The following is an 18,556-nucleotide window of genomic DNA, read 5'->3' on the forward strand; positions in this document are numbered from 1 at the left end:
TTTACTTCTTTTTTGAGACGCTTGCTCTGTCACCCAGGCTGGAGTGCAGTGGTATGATCTCGGCTCACTGCAAGCTCCGCCTCCCAGGTTCAGGCAATTGTCCTGCCTCAGCCCCCCGAGTAGCTGGGATTACAGGTGCGCACCACCACACCCGGCTAATTTTGTATTTTTAGTAGAGACGGGGTTTCACCATGTTGGTTAGGCTGGTCTCGAACTCCTGACCTCAAGCGATCTGCCTGCCTCGGCCTCCCTAAGTGCTGGGATTCCAGACGTGAGGCCCCGCGCCCGGCCACAGTGCTACTGATTGATAGAGCAAAACTGGAACCAAATCTGCTAAAGTAGACACAGCAGCTAAAATAACCAAACGCATCCACACGGCGAAACCGTGCAGCCAGTGAGAGAATGCTGCTAAAGCAGGAACCCGAAACAGGATTTAAGTCAGAATGTGGAGGTCACAGCTCGTGGGTGGGGGGACGAGAATGTGGGGAAAAGGGTACGAAAGACCAAATGCCCGGCTCTTACTGTTCGCTGGCGTGCTGGCGCCCGGGGTCAAGGCTGGTGAAGAGGGAAAGTGTCTGATGAAAGAGAGTGATGTGCCTGGAGCTTTGTCTTCCTGACAAATTTGTTCTGTTCTTCAGGCTTCAAACCTAATGAACAACCCCCAGATTCAGCAGCTGTAAGTGACAACTGGGCCCCTCCGTGTCGTCTTGTGATTATGTTTCCTTCTGTTGTGGGAAAATGCACCTGACATAAAACTAGCCACGTTAAAGTACACAACATCGTGGCATTACGTACATTCTCACTGTCAGGCAGCTGTCACCACCATTGAGCGGCAGCACGTCTTCGCCACCTCCGAAAGAAGCCCCTTCCCCCTCACCTGTCACTCCCCAGCCCCTCTCCCATCCCTGACAGCCACGCGTCCCCTTCCTGTCTCTGTGGCTGGGCCTGTCCCGGACATTTCATAGAAACAGGATCACACACTGCGTGATCTTTCGTGTCCGACATCTCTCGCTGAGCGTGACGTCCTCAGGGTGCATCTGCGCTGGGGCCTGGGTCAGGGCCTCGCTCCTTTTCGTGGCTGAGTAATATTCCAGTGTGGATGGACCACGCTGTGCTGATCCGCACATCTATCCGTGGGCATTTGGGCTGTTTCTACCTTTTGTCTGTTGTGAACGGTGCTGCTTGAGCGTGGGTGTACAAGCATCTGTGTGAATCCTGTTCATTTCTCTTGGGTATAAACCTCTGAGTGCAGTTACTGGCTCATGTGGTAACTCCCCAGTGAACTCTGTGCTTACTGGGGAACTGCTCGCCTGTTTTCATGGTGAAATCTTTTTTTTTTTTGAAACGGAGTCTCACTCTGTCACCCAGGTTTGAGTGCAGTGGCACAATCTTGGCTCATTGCAACCTCTGCCTCCTGGGATCAAGTGGGTCTCCTGTCTCAGCTTCCCAAGTAGCTGGAATTACAGGCACCCGCCACCACGCCTGGCTAATTTTTGCATTTTTAGTAGAGATGGGGGTTTCACCGTGTTGGCCAGGCTGGTCTTGAACTCCTGAACTCAGCTGATCCACCCACCTCGGCCTCCCAAAGTAGAGGGATGACAGGTGTGAGCCACTGCGGCTGGCACATGGTCAAATCTAAAAGCATAGTTTCCCAGCCACAGGACCGTGGCCATTGGGGCTGGACCAGTTTCCGGAGTGGGGCCGTCCTGGGCACTGCAGGTACTAGCGGCGTCTCTAGCCTCCACCCACTCCATGTCAGGAGCCCCCCCGCCGCCGCTGTCTTGGCATAACCCGATCATGGCTGTTGAAAATGTCGGCTGCCACTGCAGGGGTCCTCTGGGGCAGGATCACCCCCTGGCTGAGAACCATGGTCTTTAGGCCAAAGAAGGAAGGGTGTTCCAGGAAAGCGGGTGAAACTCACGGGCTGGGTTTGGGCCCAGGAGGCCCGCCAGGTGGTGAGGGAGAATCCTGTCCTGCGGGGGAAGGTGAGGGGCTGACAGGGATTCTCTCCCGGGCCACTGAGAGGGGCCGCGGTGGGGATGGCGGTCAGGCTGTCCCGGCGGCGAGTCACGCGCTCTCTCCTGCAGCATGTCCGGCATGATTTCGGGTGGCAGCAACCCCTTGGGCACTCCCGGCACCAGCCCTTCGCAGAACGACCTGGCCAGCCTCATCCAGGCGTGAGTGCACCTGCTTTGAGCAGCACATGGGTGGCGGGCAAGGCGCACGGGTGGAAGGGAGGGAGGAGAGCGGAAGTGTTGCGTCCCCTGCTCCGAAGGGCCTGGCGTCCTCTGGCGAGGGGTCAGACCTGCCTTCGGGGTGGAGGGCCTGAGGGCTCAGCTGGGGAAGGACGGAGGCAGCCGGTAGGTTCCTGGCCCCGACGGAGCCCCGTGCGCCCTCCCCACAGGGGTCAGCAGTTTGCCCAGCAGATGCAGCAGCAGAACCCAGAGTTGATAGAGCAGCTCAGGAGCCAGATCCGGAGTCGGACGCCCAGCGCCAGCAACGACGACCAGCAGGAGTGACGCCGCGTGAGTGCCCGGGACCGGGGGGCTGGGGGGCAGCCAGCAGGAGTGACGCCGCGTGAGTGCCCAGTGGTGAGGGCAGCCAGCAGGAGTGGATGCCCGGGGGCTGCAGAGCCTGTCTGGACACTGGACGGCGAGTCTTCGGTGCATCCAGCTCAGAAGATCGCCCTGAACCACCAGGGCAGGCGGGGGCATCTCTGGGCATTGGGCCCCTTTCCAGGCGGCCACCAAGTCCTGCTCCCCACTCCTGTTTCCCATCTGTGGATCGGGGCTGGGTGGATTAGGGGGAAGCCACGGCTTCCCGGAAGGGCTGGCGTCTGGGGTCTGGGTGGGGATTAGGGGAGAGCCATGGCTCCTTGGAAGGGGCTGGTGTCTGGGCTGGCTTGGTTTCCTTCCCCAGGGCCCCTGAGTTCAGTCCTGTCCGTCTCCAGCAGATGCCGGCTCCCTGGGCGCAGGAGACTCCGGGCCTCCCCAGGAGGTGTTTTCATTCTGCTCTGACTTCATTTTGTCATCATCCCCTCCTCATATACACACTCTTTCATTTTTAAACCATAATTACTGTAGACAAATTTAAAGGACAAAAATGTTAAAAAGCAGCGAGAACAATCTTAATCTTTTTTTTTTTTTTTTTTTTTTTGAGACGGAGTCTCGCTCTGTCGCCCAGGCTGGAGTGCAGTGGCCGGATCTCAGCTCACTGCAACCTCCGCCTCCCGGGTTCACGCCGTTCTCCTGCCTCAGCCTCCCGAGTAGCTGGGACTACAGGCGCCCGCCACTGCGGCCGGCTAATTTTTTGTATTTTTAGTAGAGACGGGGTTTCACCATGGTCTCGATCTCCTGACCTTGTAATCCGCCCGCCTCGGCCTCCCACTTTTTTTTTTTTTTGAGAACATCCTGCTCTGTCACCCCGGCCGGAGGGCAGTGGTACAGTCACATCTCACTGCAGCCTCAACCTCGTGGGCTCAGGTGTCCCACCTCAGCCTCCCCAGTAGCTGGAACTCCAGGCGCACGCTGCTGCACCTGACTTTTTGTATTTTCTTTAGACATAGGATCTCATTATGTTGCCCAGTGGCCTCAACTCCTGGGCTCAAGCGATCCTCCCGCCTCAGCCTCCCAAAGTGCCGAGATTACAAGTGGTGTGAGCCCTGGATTCAGCCCAGCCTTAAATCTTTTCACCCAGAGCAACCAACATGAATATTTTGGCCGCCTTTTCTTCCAGTCTTTCCTTTTTTTTTTTTTTTTTTTTTTAAATAGTTGAGGTGGATTTTTTACCAAGGTAACCTCATACACAAAGTACCACCACACTGTAGACCCTTCTAGGTCATGACGGTGTTCTCTGTGCCACCAGCCACACGTGGCCCCAAGTGTCTGGAACGCTTCTGGCGCGGCTGTGGCACTGACGTTCACTGAAATAGCCGCGGTGGCCCCCGGCTGCTGGTGGTAAGGGCCGTCCACTCTGGGCCTCTCCTGCTGCCTGGAGTGCGCGGTGCAGGCTCGGTCCCCACCTGCGCTCTGACTGCCTTCACATCTGTCCCCCGCCAGCCGCTCCCGGTGTGATCGCGTCCTTCCCTGGCTGACTGGAAGCCTCTGGTTGTCTGCCGTTTCCTCCTGTTGGACTGCCTGAGAGAGGGGAAGAGAGAGACCTCGGACCTGCATGTCAAGATGGATTTTCCCCTTTTATCTCTGTCCTCCTCCACTCCCTTTTTGTAACTCCCTGACAGCCCCGCACCCTTCTTGAAATGAGAGCCAGCAAGCTGAGCCCAGACCAGCAGCGACCTACCTTCCAGCCCCCAGAAAGCTCAGTCACCTGAGTGTTTTCTAGAATTCTGGGGGACTCCCAGGCCGCTCTCGGAGAAGCGACCGGTTTCACGTTCAGCCGTGTGGCTTCCAAAGCCTTTTACAGCCCCCGCCCCCCATCCCGTGGTGTGTCTGCAGGAACTCTCCCGTCCATGCGAAGCCGCTTTCCGAGTCGACCTCCCGGCCACCCTGGCCCCGTGCCTGCTCGGAAGAGCTCACTGCCAGCCGCGGCCTGCGCGCCGTGGGCCATGTGTGTTTGCATGAGGAACTCTTTAGTGGCAGACACCTCAGAGACGGCTGCGGTCACCCCCGCCTCCGCGGCCCAGGAGCTGTCCTGGGTGCATAGGACCAGTTTCTGTGACTTTTCTCCGGTTGGGCGTGTTGACAGACATGCGTTTCCCCTCCTCCCACCCTCATTTTCTGGTCCTCACGACTGAGAACCAGGGGCAACATCATGACCACCTGTCCCGGCCACCTTAGCCCCGGGCACAGGGAAGGCAGCTGGGCCGTTTCTGTCTGTCCCGTCCTGCTGTCCTTCTGGGTGTTTCACGGACCCAGGGCCCCCCAGGAAGCTTACCCCTCCCATTCTGGGTGGAGGCCACGGGCACCTCAGGTGCCACCCACCTTGGCCCTAAAACAGCCACCAGGAAAGCAGCCAGATAGCCGGACAGCAGGGGGCCTTTCTCGGTTCCTGAGGCCTGGGGGTGGCAGGCGAGCCCATGCGCCGTGGTCCCGGCCGCAGGGTTGTCAGTCGGAGCGTCCTGGGGCTCCCTGGCTCTTGGCCGTCTGTGAGGTAGGCGCAGTACCGTGTGTCGTAGGTAACAGTAGGAACGGGGGCCGCCGCGGCCCTGCAGCCCCTCACGGCGGTGAGGCGTGTGCCGAGCCCACCCGGGGTGCAGGGCGTGACGTGTGAGGAATAAATAGGCATTGTGACCTCTGTCTGTCTTCGTGTTGACCTTGGCGCCACCGATACCCCCCAACCCCAGACCTCGAGAAAACCCCCGACACGGAGTTTGCGCATCAGCTGCGCTGCTTGTGAGAGTCCCCGCGACGCCTGGAGCCGCACTTCCTGGGTCACGGGTCGTGGGAGGTTCCGGACAGTCAGCCTCTACCCTCTGCTGTCTCCGTTCCCTCTGCCTCCGCCCCCAGCTGCGTCCTGGTGCAGAGGGTCACCCCACGGTCGGGTGAGATGCCTCGGTCCTCAGCAGAGAGTGATTGTATTGTCTGTTGCTTTGCTTTTCTCTTTTTTTTTTTTTTTTTGAGACCGAGTTTTGCCCTAGATGCCCAGGCTGGAGTGCAGTGGTGCGACCTCGGCTCACCGCAACCTCCACCTCCCGGGTTCAAGTGATTCTCCTGCCCCAGCCTCACGAGTAGCTGGGATTACAGGTGCGCGCCACCACGCCCGGCTAACTTTTTGTGTTTTTAGTAGAGACGGGTTTTCTCCATGTTGGTCAGGCTGGTCTCGAACTCCCAACCTCAGGTGATTTGCCCACCTCGACTTTCCAAAGTACAGGGATTACAGGCGTGAGCCACCACGCCTGGCCTCGTCTGTTGCTTTTCTAGCATATTGTAACTCTGTAAATGCTGTCTTCTGTAACCAGAGGCACCTCCCTTTCACAACGGCTCCAGTTGAGAGGATGGCCCCAGGCAGGAAGGAACCCAGAAAGCTTCCGGGCTTGTCTCGGCCCCAACCCTAGGATGCTACACAGGCTTTTGTCGTGAACACAGAAGCTGCTCCCTGGGCCAGGTGTGGTGACTCACACCTGTCATCCCAGGACTTTGGGAGGCTGAGGCGGGTGGGTCACTTGTGGTGAGGAGTTCAAGACCAGCCTGGCCAACATGATGAAACCCCATCTCCACTAAAAATACAAAAAAAATTGGCGGGCGCGGTGGCAGGTGCCCGTAGTCCCAGCTACTCAGGAGGCAGAGGCAGGAGAATCGCTGGAACCCGGGAGATGGAGGTTGCAGTGAGCTGAGCTAACACCATTGCTCTCCAGCCTGGGGAGCAGAGCGAGACTACGTAAACATAAAAATGAAAGAACAGCTCCCTGAAGGTCACCTAAACTTTGATGGACTGTGAATTCCTGTTTCCCACAAGCCAAGGTTGGGCACCGGCACCCCCATGCCAGAGACAGAGAAACCGAGGCCTGGCTGTCAGGCCCGAGGTCACCCCACCTGTGAGCGTCTGAACCTGGCGGAGCCCTGGCAGGGCCTCTGGCTCAGGACCCTGCCTCCAGCTCCCCTCTTCTCCACCCCTGCAATCGCAGGAAGAACCGAGAGCCGCAGGGGTGGCGTTTCAGGTTCAGCCGCGACCTCTGTCAGCTCCCAAAAATCACACACCAAAAAGTCACAAAATGCAAAGAATAGCTGCCCCGGGATTGCCGGGTCTAGTGCTGAAGAGGCCTGGCTGTGGGAGACAGGTGTGCACTTCAGGTCTCCGGCAGCGCTTCTCACCCGGGTGGCTCTTGCTCCAGGGCACACTTAGCTGGACAGCATCTGGGGACACTGTGGTTGCTGCAATGGTGGGGGTAGAGGCCGGGGACGCTGCTCAGCCCCCTGCAGGGCCCAGGACGGCCTCGCCCCAGAGAATGATCTGGTCCCCGTGTCCACAGAGCCTGGGCGGTGGAAGGGGAACCCTGGATGAGCGATGCTCTTTGGACTGTCCTCAGCTCAGCAGCAGCAGCGTGTCCTGGAGGCGCGGTAGAAACTCTAAGTCTTGGGCCCCACCCCAGGCGTAAATCAGACACTCCAGGCCAGGCACAGTGGCTCACGTCTGCAATCCCAGCACTTTGAGAAGCTGAGGAAGGGGGATGGCTTGAGCCCAGGAGTTCAAGATCAGCCTGGGCAGGATGGTGACCCTCAGCTGGGTGCAGTGGCTCACGCCTGTAATCCCAGCACTTTGGGAGGCCGAGGCGGGCAGATCACCTGAGGTCAGGTGTTCGAGACTAGCCTGGCAAACATAGTGAAACCCTGTCTCTACTAAAAATACAAAAATTAGCCTTGCATGGTGGTGGGCGCCTGTAATCCCAGCTACTTGGGAGACTGAGGCAGGAGAATCGCTTGAACCCAGGAGGCGGAGGTTGCGGTGAACCAAGATCGCGCCACTGCACTCCAGCCTGGGCAACAAGAGTGAAACTCCATTTCAAAAACAAAAAATACGATGGTGAGCCTCTATCTGTACCAAAAAAAAATTAGACTGACATGGTGGTGCTCATTTGTAGTCCCTGCTCCTCAGGAGGCTGAGGCAGGAGGATCACTGGAGCCTGGAAGTTTGAGGTTGTACTGAGTCATTATCACACTGCTGCACTCCAGCCTGGGCAAAAGAGTAAGGCCTTGTCTCAAAAAATAAAAAATAGGCCGGGCGCGGTGGCTCATGCCTGTAATCCCAACTCTTTGGGAGGCCAAGGTGGGCAGATCATGAGGTCAGGAGATCAAGACCAGCCTGGCTAACACGGGGGAACCTCATCTCTACTAAAAATACAAAAACTAGCCGGGGGTGGTTGCAGGCGCCTGTAGTCCCAGCTACTCGGGAGACGGAGGCAAGAGAATGGCGTGAACCTGGGAGGCGGACCTTGCAGTGAGCCGAGATCGTGGCCGCTGCACTCCAGCCTGGGCAACAGAGCAAGACTCCGTCTCAAAAAAAAAATAAAAAATAAAAATAAGTCAGGGCCGGGCTCGGTGGCTCACACCTGTCATCCCAACACTTTGGAAGGCCGAGGTGGGCAGATCACTTGAAGTCAGGAGTTCAAGACTAGCCCGGCCAACATGGTGAAACCCCGTCTCTACTAAAAATGCAAAAATTAGCCGGGCGTGGTGATGCACACCTGTAATCCCAGCTATTCGGGAGGCTGAGGCAGGAGAATCTCTTGAACCCGGGAGGTGGAGGTTGCAGTGAGTCAAGATGGCACCACTCACTCCAGCCTGGGCGACAGAGTGAGTGAGACTCTATCTCAAAGGAAAAAAAAAATTAGATACGTGTGTGGGCCCCGGTTGTATGTTCATCAAACCCTCTAGCGGCCACCAAATTTAAGACCCAATGGTCCCTCTGTGTCCTGCTTCTTGTATTTAGCCAGCCCCTCCACACCCATTGGATCTGCATCCTATTTATTTATTTTTTTTGAGATGGAGTTTCGCTATTGCTGCCTAGGCTGGAGTGCAATGGAGTGCAATGGCGCGATCTTGGCTCACTGCAATCTCCACCTCCCAGGTTCAAGCGATTCTCCTGCCTCAACCTCCCCGAGTAGCTGGGACTACAGGCACCCGCCACCACGCCCAGCTAATTTTTCTATTTTGGGTAGAGACGGGGGTTTCACCACATTGGCCAGGCCGGTCTTGAACTCCTGACCTCAGGTGATCTGCCCGTCTTGGCCTCCCAGAGTGCTGGGATGACAGGTGTGAGCCACAGCGCCTGGCTGGATCCGCATTGTAAGTCAAACAGCCCAGGTGATGGCCATGCCCCTGTTTGGAGATGCACACTACGGGAAACACCTGCGGACACTGTCGCTGGAGGCACGTAGCCCAACTGCGGCCGGCACGCCCTTCAGTCTTAGTAGACGACCTTGGCTTATTTCCTCCCATCTCGTGTCCATCACCGGGAGAGCCTGCACAGCCTCTTCCCAGTTGACCCTGAACCCAGCCCAAGCCTTTGAGAGACCCCAGAAAGTTTCTGTTTTGGAATCACCACAGGGTGGAGAAGAGGAGGGGCGGCGAGGGGGAGCTGTCATCCCAGAACCAGCGGCTTCTCTGTGCAACTTGATGAGAAGCGTGTCATAGATAACGGCTTGTCGATCCCACACAAGTTAGAAATAGGGTATTTCTGACTATTCCTGTCAGAGATGCACGGAGCAAAGAAATGGTAATTCAACTTGGGTTTTGCGTAAGTCGTGACTCGGGGCTCCAGGAGTAGGTTGAACCTCCCAAGTGTAATCATGGAATTAGGAAGTCCCTGCCCTCTGCTTCTCTGCGCACTTGGGGTGCGGTTCCTACGAAACCTGACCCTGCAGGGGCTACGTTGCAAACCCCTCCGGAGTAAGTCCCAGGAAGCCACGCGGAGGAAACAAATAGTGGTTTTCTTTTTTGCAGAATTGGTGCTTCTCAATGGGGGCAGTTGTCCTCCCCGGGACACAGGGTGATGTCTGGGGACATCTGTGGTTGTCACGACTGGGGGTTGCGCCTGGCATGGAGTGGGTGGAGGCCAGGGACGCTGCTCAGCACCCTGCAGTGCCCAAGATGCCCCCACTCGAGAGAATAATTCAGCCCCAAATGTCCATAGCACAGAGGAGAAGCCCAGCCGCATGATACTCTAGATAAATGTGTCAAATAAATCCATGTCCCAAACCGTTTGGCCATTAGGAAAAACAATTTGTCACTGGCTCTGGAATGTCCCAGTATCTTTGAAGGAAAAGATTTCACCCCAAACTGAGTAACATGAAAACCTAAAACAAGTCGGGCACGGTGGCTCACGCCTTTAATGCTAGCACTTTGGGAGCCCAAGGCGGGCGGATCACGAGGCCAGGAGATCAAGACCATCCTGGCTAACACGGTGAAACCCCATCTCCACTAAAAATACAAAAAATTCTCTGGGTGTGGTGGCGGGCACCTGTAGTCCCAGCTGCTCCAGAGGCTGAGGCAGGAGAATGGTGTGAACCCGGGAGGTGGAGCTTGCAGTGAGCTGAGATCGTGCCACTGCACTCCAGCCTGGGCGACAGAGCGAGACTCCGTCTCAAAAGAAATAAAAAAACCTCAAATAAAGTGACCTTCCCCATCCTGTTCTCCATCTTTCAAAAATATCTTATTTCAAATTATTCTTTTTAGAGACAGGGTCTGGCTCTGTTGCCCAGGCTGGAGTGTAGCAGCATGACCATAGGTCACTGTAGCCTCAACCTCCTGGACTCAAGTGATCCTCCCACCTCAGCTTTTCAAGTAGCTGGGACTACAGGCATAGATCACCACGCCCAGCTAATTGTATTTATTAGTTTTAAATTTTATTTACTTTTTGAGGCAGAGTCACACGCTGTCACCCACGCTGGAGTGCAGTGGCGCGATCTCAGCTCACTGCAAGCCTCAACCTCCTGGGTTCAAGCAATTCTCCTGCCTCAGCCTCAACAGTAGCTGGGATTACAGGCGCCCGCCACCATGCCTGGCTAATTTTTTTGTGTTTTTAGTAGAGATGGGATTTTGCCATGTTGGCCAATTTGGTCTCGAACTCCTCATCTCAAATGATCCACCCGCCTCGGCCTCCCAAATTGCTGGGATTACAGGGGTGAGCTACCGCACCCAGCCTATTTTTAAATTTTAGATTCAGGGGTACATCTGTCCTCCCTCTCTCCCTCTTTTCCTTCCTCCCTCCCTCCGTTTCCTCACTTCTTCCCTTCCTTCCTCCTGCCTTACTATGGTATCCAGATGAACCTGGCCAACATGGTGAAACTCCATCTCTACTAAAAATACAAAAATTAGCTGGGCGTGGTGGCAGGCACCTGTAATCCCAGCTCCTCGGGAGGCTGAGACAGGAGAATCGCTTGAACTGGGAGGCAGAGTTTGCAGTGAACCGAGATCACACCACTGCACTTCAGCCTGGACGACAGAGTGAGACTGTCTCAAATAAAATAATAAAAAATAATAAAATAAAAAGGCCAGGCACAGTGACTCACGCCTGTCATCCCAGCACTTTGGGAGGCCCGAGGCGGGAGGATCACCTGAGGCCAGGAGTTCGAGACCAGTCTCACCAACGTGGAGAAACCCCATCTCTGCTAAAAATACGAAATTAGCTGGGCGTGGTGGTGCAGGCCTGTAATCCCAGCTACTCGGGAGGCTGAGACAGGAGGATCGCTTAAACCTGGGAGTTGGAGGTTGCAGTGAGCCGAGGCTGTGCCACTGCACTTCAGTCTGGGCGACAGAGCAAGACTCCGCCTCTAAATAAGCAAATAAATAAGCAAATAAATAAATAAATAAATAAATAAATAAATAAATAAATAAAAATTAACATTGGGTTGGAGACCGAACACCCCGGATGTGGTCTCAGGAATGGGGAGCCGGGGCGATTCCGCTCGGAGCCGCCAGGGGGCGCGGCAGTCACGGGCACCCACGTGCGTCCGCAGCTGCCGGGGCTGCGATGGACAAGGCGTGGCTCCTCCTGCAGCTACCCGGGGCCAGAGCCTAGGGACCGCCCGGCTCCTAGAGATTTGCTCTTAGAACCGCGTCTCCTTTCAGAATGACACGGAGAAAACGTCCTCCGAAGCAGGGATGCCCTACCGGGTGCTTGTGCTTTGATGGAGCCAAGAGGATGCACGCAGTGGACTAGGGAGCCAGGCTGGCCCTGCATAGCTGTGGGATGCAGGGTCAACGACGTGGGGCGCGGTAGCCTGGGCGCGCGAGGACGCGCGAAGCCCACCAGAAACCAGAAATTCTCATCAGCTCACTGTGGTCCTGAATTCTTGCCAAGCCCAGGTAGACTTGGGCAGCCCCATTCCTCTGTCTCCCTCTCTTTTGTTAATTGTGCTTTTTCAACCTGCATACATTTTTATTTACTTATTATTTTTTAATTTTAATTTTTTTTTTTTTTTTTTTTTTTTTTTTTTTGAGACGGAGTCTTGCTCTGGCCCCCGGGCTAGAGCGCAGTGCCATGATCTCGGCTCACTGCAACCTCCGCCTCCTGGGTGCAAGTGATTCTCATGTCTCAGCCTCCAGAGTAGCTGGGACTATAGTCACACACCACCACGTCTGGCTATTTGTGTGTGTGTGTATTTATAGTAGAGACAGGGTGTCTCCATGTTGGCCAAGCTGGTCTTGAACTCCTGGCCTCAGGTAATCCACCCATCTCGGCCTCCCAAAGTGCTGGGAATACAGGTGTTAGCCACCACGCTCAGTCAATTTTTATTTATTTTTGAGACAAGGTCTCTCTTTCTGTGTGTCTCCTTTCCAGGCTGGAGAGCAGTGGTGCAGTCACGGCTCATCCCAGCCTCTACCTCCTGGGCTGAAGCTATCCTCCGGCCTCAGCCTCCCGAGTACCCGGGACTACAGGCATATGCCATCATGCCTGGATAATTTTTTTTTTTTTTTTTAGAGATGGAGTCTTGCGGTGTGGCCCAGGCTGGTCTCAGACTCTTGGCCTTAAGCAGTCCTCCCACCTTGGCCTCCCAAAGTTGGGATTACAGGTGGGTGCCACTGTGCCAGGCTTCTTCTTCTTTTTCTTCTTCTTCTTTTTTATTTTTTTAAGAGATAAGTTCGCCAGGCTGCAGTGCAGTGGCACCATCGTAGCTCACGGCAGCCTTGAGCTCCTGGGCTCAAATGATCCCCTTACTTCAGCCTTCTGAGTAGCTGGGACTACAGGCATTTTAAAGACTTTTAATGGAAGTGAAACATACCTACACCAAAGTGCTCAAATTAAAAGCAAACATCATGGGCAGGGCGCGGTGGCTCACACCTGTAATCCCAGCACTTTGGGAGGCCGAGGCGGGTGGATCACCTGAGGTCAGGAGTTCGAGACCAGCCTGGCCAACATGGTGAAACCCCATTTCTACTAAAAAATACCAACATTAGCTGGGTGTGGTGGCGGGCATCTGTAATCCCAGCTACTCGGGAGACTGAGGCAGGAGAATCGCTTGAACCCGGGAAGTGGAGGTTGCAGTGAGCTGAGATCATGCCACTGCACTCCAGCCTGGGCAACAGAGCCAGACTCCATCTCAAAAAAAAAAAAAAAAAAAGAAAAAAAGAAAAAAGAAAATATAGGGTCTATTTTGGGGTAGGCAAAATTTTCTTAAAGAGAAAGCAAAAAGCACTAACCATAAAGTGGTTTTTTTTTTGTTTTTTTTTGTTTTTTTTTTCTTTTTCTTTGAGACAGAGTTTCACTCTTTTTACCCAGGCCGGAGTGCAATGGCGAGATCTCAGCTAACCGCAACCTCTGCCTCCCGGGTTCACGCGATTCTCCTGCCTCAACCTCCCAAGTAGCTGGGATTACAGGTGCCCGCCAACACGCCTGGCTAATTTTGTATTTTTAGTAGAGATGGGGGTTTCTCCATGTTGGTCAGGCTGGTCTTGAACTCCCAACCTCAGGTGATCTGCCCACCTCAGCCAAAATGCTGGGATTACAGGTGTGAGCCACCGCACCCGGCCAAGTTTGTTTGTTTGTTTGTTTTTAATCAACAACTAGACTGCATTAAAATAATGATGCCATTAAAATAGAGGGATAAATTGACCCATTGAGTGGGTGAAGACATTTGCAATATGTACTTTATAAAAATATCAAGTACTCCTACCAGTCAGTGAGAAGAAGAGAGATGACCCAATTCTCTTAACGGGCAAAACACTTAGAAAGACATTTCGTCCAGGCGTGGTGGCTCACGCCTGTAATCCTAGCACTTTAGAAGGCTGAGGCGGGTGGATCATGAGGTCAGGAGATCGAGACCATCCTGGCTAACACAGTGAAACCCCGTCTCTATTAAAAATACAAAAAATTAGCTGGGCATGGCAGCGGGCGCCTGTAGTCCCAGCTACTCGGGAGGCTGAGGTAGGAGAATGGCGTGAACCCAGGAGGCGGAGGTTGCAGTGAGCTGAGATCCGGCCACTGCACTCCAGCCTGGGCGACTGAGTGAGGCTCCGTCTCAAAACAAACAAAACAAAACCATAATAGCAAACAACTACACCAGAATAGCTCAAGTTGAAGGACCTGGAAAACAAGTGCTAGCCAGGTGTGGTGACACACACCTGTAGTCCCAGCTATTCGGGAGGCTGAGGCGGATGGATTGCTTGAATCCAGGAGTTCAAGACCAGCCTGAGCAACATGGGAAGACTGTCTCTACACACATAAAATAATAGGCTGGGCTTGGTGGCTCATGCCTGTAATCTCAGCACTTTCAGAGGCTGAGTTAGGACAATCACTTGAGATCAGGAGTTCAACACCAGCTTAAGTGACATAGTAAGCCTCCAGCCTGGCTGATATGGTGAAACCCCATCTCTACTAAAAATACAAAAAGTAGCCAGGCATGGTGGCGGGTGCCTCTAATCCCATCTACTTGGGAGAGTGAGGCAGGAGAATCACTGGAACCCGGGAGGTGGAGGTTGCAATGAACTGAGATCACGCCATTGAACTCCAGCCTGGGCTACAGAGGGAGACTCCATCTCAAAAAAAAAAAAAAAGGATCTTTACAGTTGAAAAACCTGACATATGTCAGTCAGGTGACCCAGTCAGTGTCAACAGTGGTAAGTCATGTTGACTGCATGGACGTTAACATGATGTGATGAGGATGGCACCTCACTTCTGTAGTCTTCCTCAAAAACAAACAACAGAAAAACAACTCCAGTCCAACGGTGAGAAAACTGTCAGGAAACCTCCAATCAAGAAATATTCCAGGCCGGGCACGGTGGCTCACGCCTGCCATCCCAGCACTTTGGGAGGCCGAAGCGGGCGGATCACAAGGTCAGGAGATCGAGACCATCCTGGCTAACACGGGGAAACCCCGTCTCTACTAAAAATACAAAAAAATTAGCCAGGCGTGGTGGCAGGCGCCTGTAGTCCCAGCTACTCGGGAAGCTGAGGCAGGAGAATGGCGAACTCAGGAGGCGGAGCTTGCAGTGAGCCGAGATCACGCCACTGCACTCCAGGCTGGGTGACAGACCAAGACTCCGTCTCAAAAAAAAAAAAAAAAAAAAAAGAAATATTCCACAACATATCTGACCTGTCCTCCTCAACACTGTCCAGGTCATGAAATACAAGGAACGTCTGAGAAACTGTCACAGCAAGAGGGGTCTAAGAAGATGTGATGAGTAAATGTCATGTGAGGCGGGGCGTGGTGGCTCACGCCTGTCATCCCAGCACTGTGGGAGGCTGAGGCAGGATGATCACTTGAGGTCAGGAGTTCGAGACCAGCCTGGCCAACATGGAGAAACCCCGTTTCTACTAAAAATACAAAAAATTAGCAGAGCATGGTGGCGAGCACCTGTAGCCCCAGATACTTGGGAGACGGAGCCCCAGATACTTGGGAGACGAGAATCACTTGAACCTGGAAGGTGGAGGTTGCAATGAGCTGAGATTGCACCACTGCACTCCAGCCTGGGCGACAAGAATGAGACTCCATCTCCAAAAAAAAAAAAAAAACAAAAAACCCAAAACCAAAAACAAACAAAAACACCACGTTTATATTTCAGTGAATTTTCTTTTTCTTTTTTCTTTTTGAGATGGAGTTTCACTCTTGTTGCCCAGGCTAGAGTACAATGGCGCGATCTCGGCTCACTGCAACCTTCGCCTCCCGGATTCAAGCGATTCTCCTGCCTCAGCCTCCCGAGTAGCTGCGATTATGGACATGCGCCACCACGCCTGGCTAATTTTGTATTTTTAATAGAGGCGGGGTTTCTCCATGTTGGTCAGGCTGGTCTTGAACTCCTGACCTCTGGTGATCCACCAGCCTCGGCCTCCCAAAGTGCTGGGATTACAGGCCTGAGCCATCGCACCTGGCTTTCAGTGAATTTTCTTATGCTCTTCACCTAGATTCACTTATTCTTAACATTTTGCCAAATTTTCTTTTTTTCTTCTTATGTGTGTGTGTATGTGTATAATAATAATTTTTTTTTTTTGCCGAACAATTCAAATGAAAGTTCCAGACATCTTGTATTGTATATCTCCTAAGAACAAGGACATTCTATTACATAAACACAGTATAATTGTTAAATTCAGGAAATTAAACAATACTGAATATTGGCATAACATGATTATTTAATATACAGTCTATATTCACATTTTGTCCGTTGTTCGTTTGTTTTTTTGTTTTTGTGTTTGAGATGGAGTTTTGCTCTTGTCGCCCAGGCTGGAGTGCAGTGGACAAATCTCAGCTCACTGCAGCCTCCGCCCCCTGGGTTCAAGTGATTTTCCCACCTAGCTGGTATTACAGGTTCAGCTAATTTTTGTATTTTTGGTAGAGACAGGGTTTCACCATGTTGGCCAGCCTGGTCTCAAACTCCTGATCTCAAGTGATCCGTCTGCCTTGGCCTCCCACAGTGCTGGAATTACAGGCATGAGCCACCATGCCCGGCGCTTTTTTTTGTTGTTTGTTTGTTTGTTTGTTTGTTTCGGTTTTTGAGACAGGGTCTTGCTCTGTTGCCCAGGCTGGAGGTCAGTGGCAGAATCATAGTTCACTGTAGCCTTGAACTCCTGGGCTCAAGCAATCTTCCCTCCTCCCAGTAGCTGGGGTGACAGGTGTGCATCACCACACCTGGGAAATTAATTTTTTTTTTTTTTTTTTGTAGAGACAGGGTCTCACTATGTTGCTCAGGCTGGTCTTGAACTCCAGGGCTCAAACGATCCTCCTACTTCAGCTTCCCAAAGTGCTGGGATTATAAGGCATGAGCCACCCACCGTGCCCGGCATCTTGTTTTATTTTGTATTTTCGTGATTATCTTCCTGGATTGAGACTCTTTTCTTATATTTATTCACCTCTAATATTGGTTCTCCTGTGAATTGCTCATTCATCTTCCTTCCCATTTTTATTTGAGGATGTTTATTTTCTATCAAGGGCTCTGTCTCATATAATATCAACATTTTTCTCCCAGCCTGTTTCTTGTTATTAAACCCATTCGTGGTGTTTGTTTTTTTGTTTGTTTGTTTGTTTTTGTTTTTGTTTTTTTACTATGGAAGCTTTTTGAAATACTCAATGCAGTCAAATGTGTCAGTATTTTTTTTTTTTTTTTTTTTTGGAGAGAGATAGGGTCTCATCAGCTTGCTCAGGCTTGTCTCCCAACTCCTGGGCTCAAGAGATTCTCTTACCTCAGCCTCCCACAGTGCTGGGATGATAGGCATGCATCACTGTGCCACTTTTATTTTATTTTATTGTTTAGTATTTTTTTCTATTGCACTCTGAAGACACCTGCTCCTACATAGCTTCTGGTGCATAGGAGGTTTTCAAAAACACATGCTGAATGAATCAAAGCCCAAAGCTTACGTAGCTCCTTCTCTGAGCAGCCTGATTCTCCAAACAATTATGAATAAATATCGCATGCTATGAATTCCCCTTAGGAAGTTGTCGTCCTGTGGCGTCTACCTGGTGTGCTCGTGTTCCAAGCCATCTTTTTCTTGTCATGAGTTATGGAAAACAGAAACAGAGTCAGGTCACTCTGCATCTGATAATAAAAATAGCTACCACAAACTGCGTGTTCCACAAGATGATGTCAGCTCCACGCAGGCAGAAAATGGCATTAAATGCTAAGAACTTGTAGATGCCTCATTTATAGCCTCTGCAAAACTGAACTCTGTCTTTTGACGCCTTCAATCTCTGTGCCTCCTCCGGTCTTTCCTATTTTAGCGAGCACCAGGATCCATCCGATGGCGCACAGCAGAAAACCAGAAGTCATCCCCAACACCTCCTTCTCCTGCAGCCCACACGGACAAACCAGCGCCAAGTCCTGTCAATGCACCCTCCCAAGTGTTTCTCAAACTCACTCACTGTCCTTTCTCCAGTCAATGCCCTCAGCTAAACTACCATCGAGTCTTAGAAATAGAGATAGGATCTCACTATGTTGCCCAGGCTGGTCTCGAACTCCTGGGCTCAAGCGATCTTCCTTCCTTGGCTCCCCCGTGTGCTAGGATTACAGGCGTGTGCCAAGGCACCCAGCCCAACTCTTGCCCAGAGGACTCTGAAGTAGTCTCCCTGCTTCCATTCTTGCTTCTCTATAATTCAGCCTTTCTTTACACACGAGTCAAAATAATCTTAAGACATAAAATTAGATGACAACCCTCACCTACTTAACATCCTTCAATGAATCACACTGCACTTACAGTAACATCCAATTCCACAGCACGGTCTACGGGACTGTCCCTAATCTCCCATCTCCCCACTGCTCGTGGACATTTAGCCAGGCTGGCTTTCCAACTCCTCAAATGCAGCAAACCCTTTTCCAGCTTTTTGTCAACTATCCTCTCTCCTCTCCCTACTTCTCAGTACTTTTTTTTTTTCTTGAGATGGAGCCTTGCTCTGCTGCCCAGACTGGAGTGCAGTGGCATGATCTTGGCTCACTGCAACCTCCACCTCACGAGTTCAAGCAATTCTCCTACCTCAGCCTCCCGAGTAGCTGGGATTACAAGTGCCCGCCTCCACGCCCTGCTAGTTTTTTTTTTTTTTTTTTTTTTTGAGATAGAGTCTCGCTCTGTCACCCAGGCTATAGTGCAGTGGTGTGATCTCGGCTCACTGTAAGCTCCACCTCCCGGGTTCATGCAATTCTCCTGCCTCAGCCTCCCGAGTAGCCGGGACTACAGGCGC

The 18,556-nt window shown here is 52.7% G+C and overlaps 1 protein-coding gene across 2 annotated transcripts in view; it reads left to right on the forward strand.

Moving 5' to 3' along the window:
• Positions 1-5,250, forward strand: part of SGTA (small glutamine rich tetratricopeptide repeat co-chaperone alpha) — a 30,612-nt gene extending 25,362 nt beyond the window's left edge. For both annotated transcript variants that reach the window (XM_007994722.3, XM_007994723.3), the window contains exons 9-12: positions 639-676; positions 2,088-2,177; positions 2,405-2,525; positions 4,059-5,250. In XM_007994722.3, coding sequence (XP_007992913.1) covers positions 639-676; positions 2,088-2,177; positions 2,405-2,519 — 243 coding nt within the window. In that variant the 3' untranslated portion in view covers positions 2,520-2,525; positions 4,059-5,250. The remainder of the gene's footprint in view (positions 1-638; positions 677-2,087; positions 2,178-2,404; positions 2,526-4,058) is intronic.
• Positions 5,251-18,556: the final 13,306 nt, after the last annotated feature.

Source organism: Chlorocebus sabaeus, chromosome 6 (genome assembly GCF_047675955.1).
Source record: "Chlorocebus sabaeus isolate Y175 chromosome 6, mChlSab1.0.hap1, whole genome shotgun sequence".
Taxonomy (NCBI): domain Eukaryota; kingdom Metazoa; phylum Chordata; class Mammalia; order Primates; family Cercopithecidae; genus Chlorocebus; species Chlorocebus sabaeus.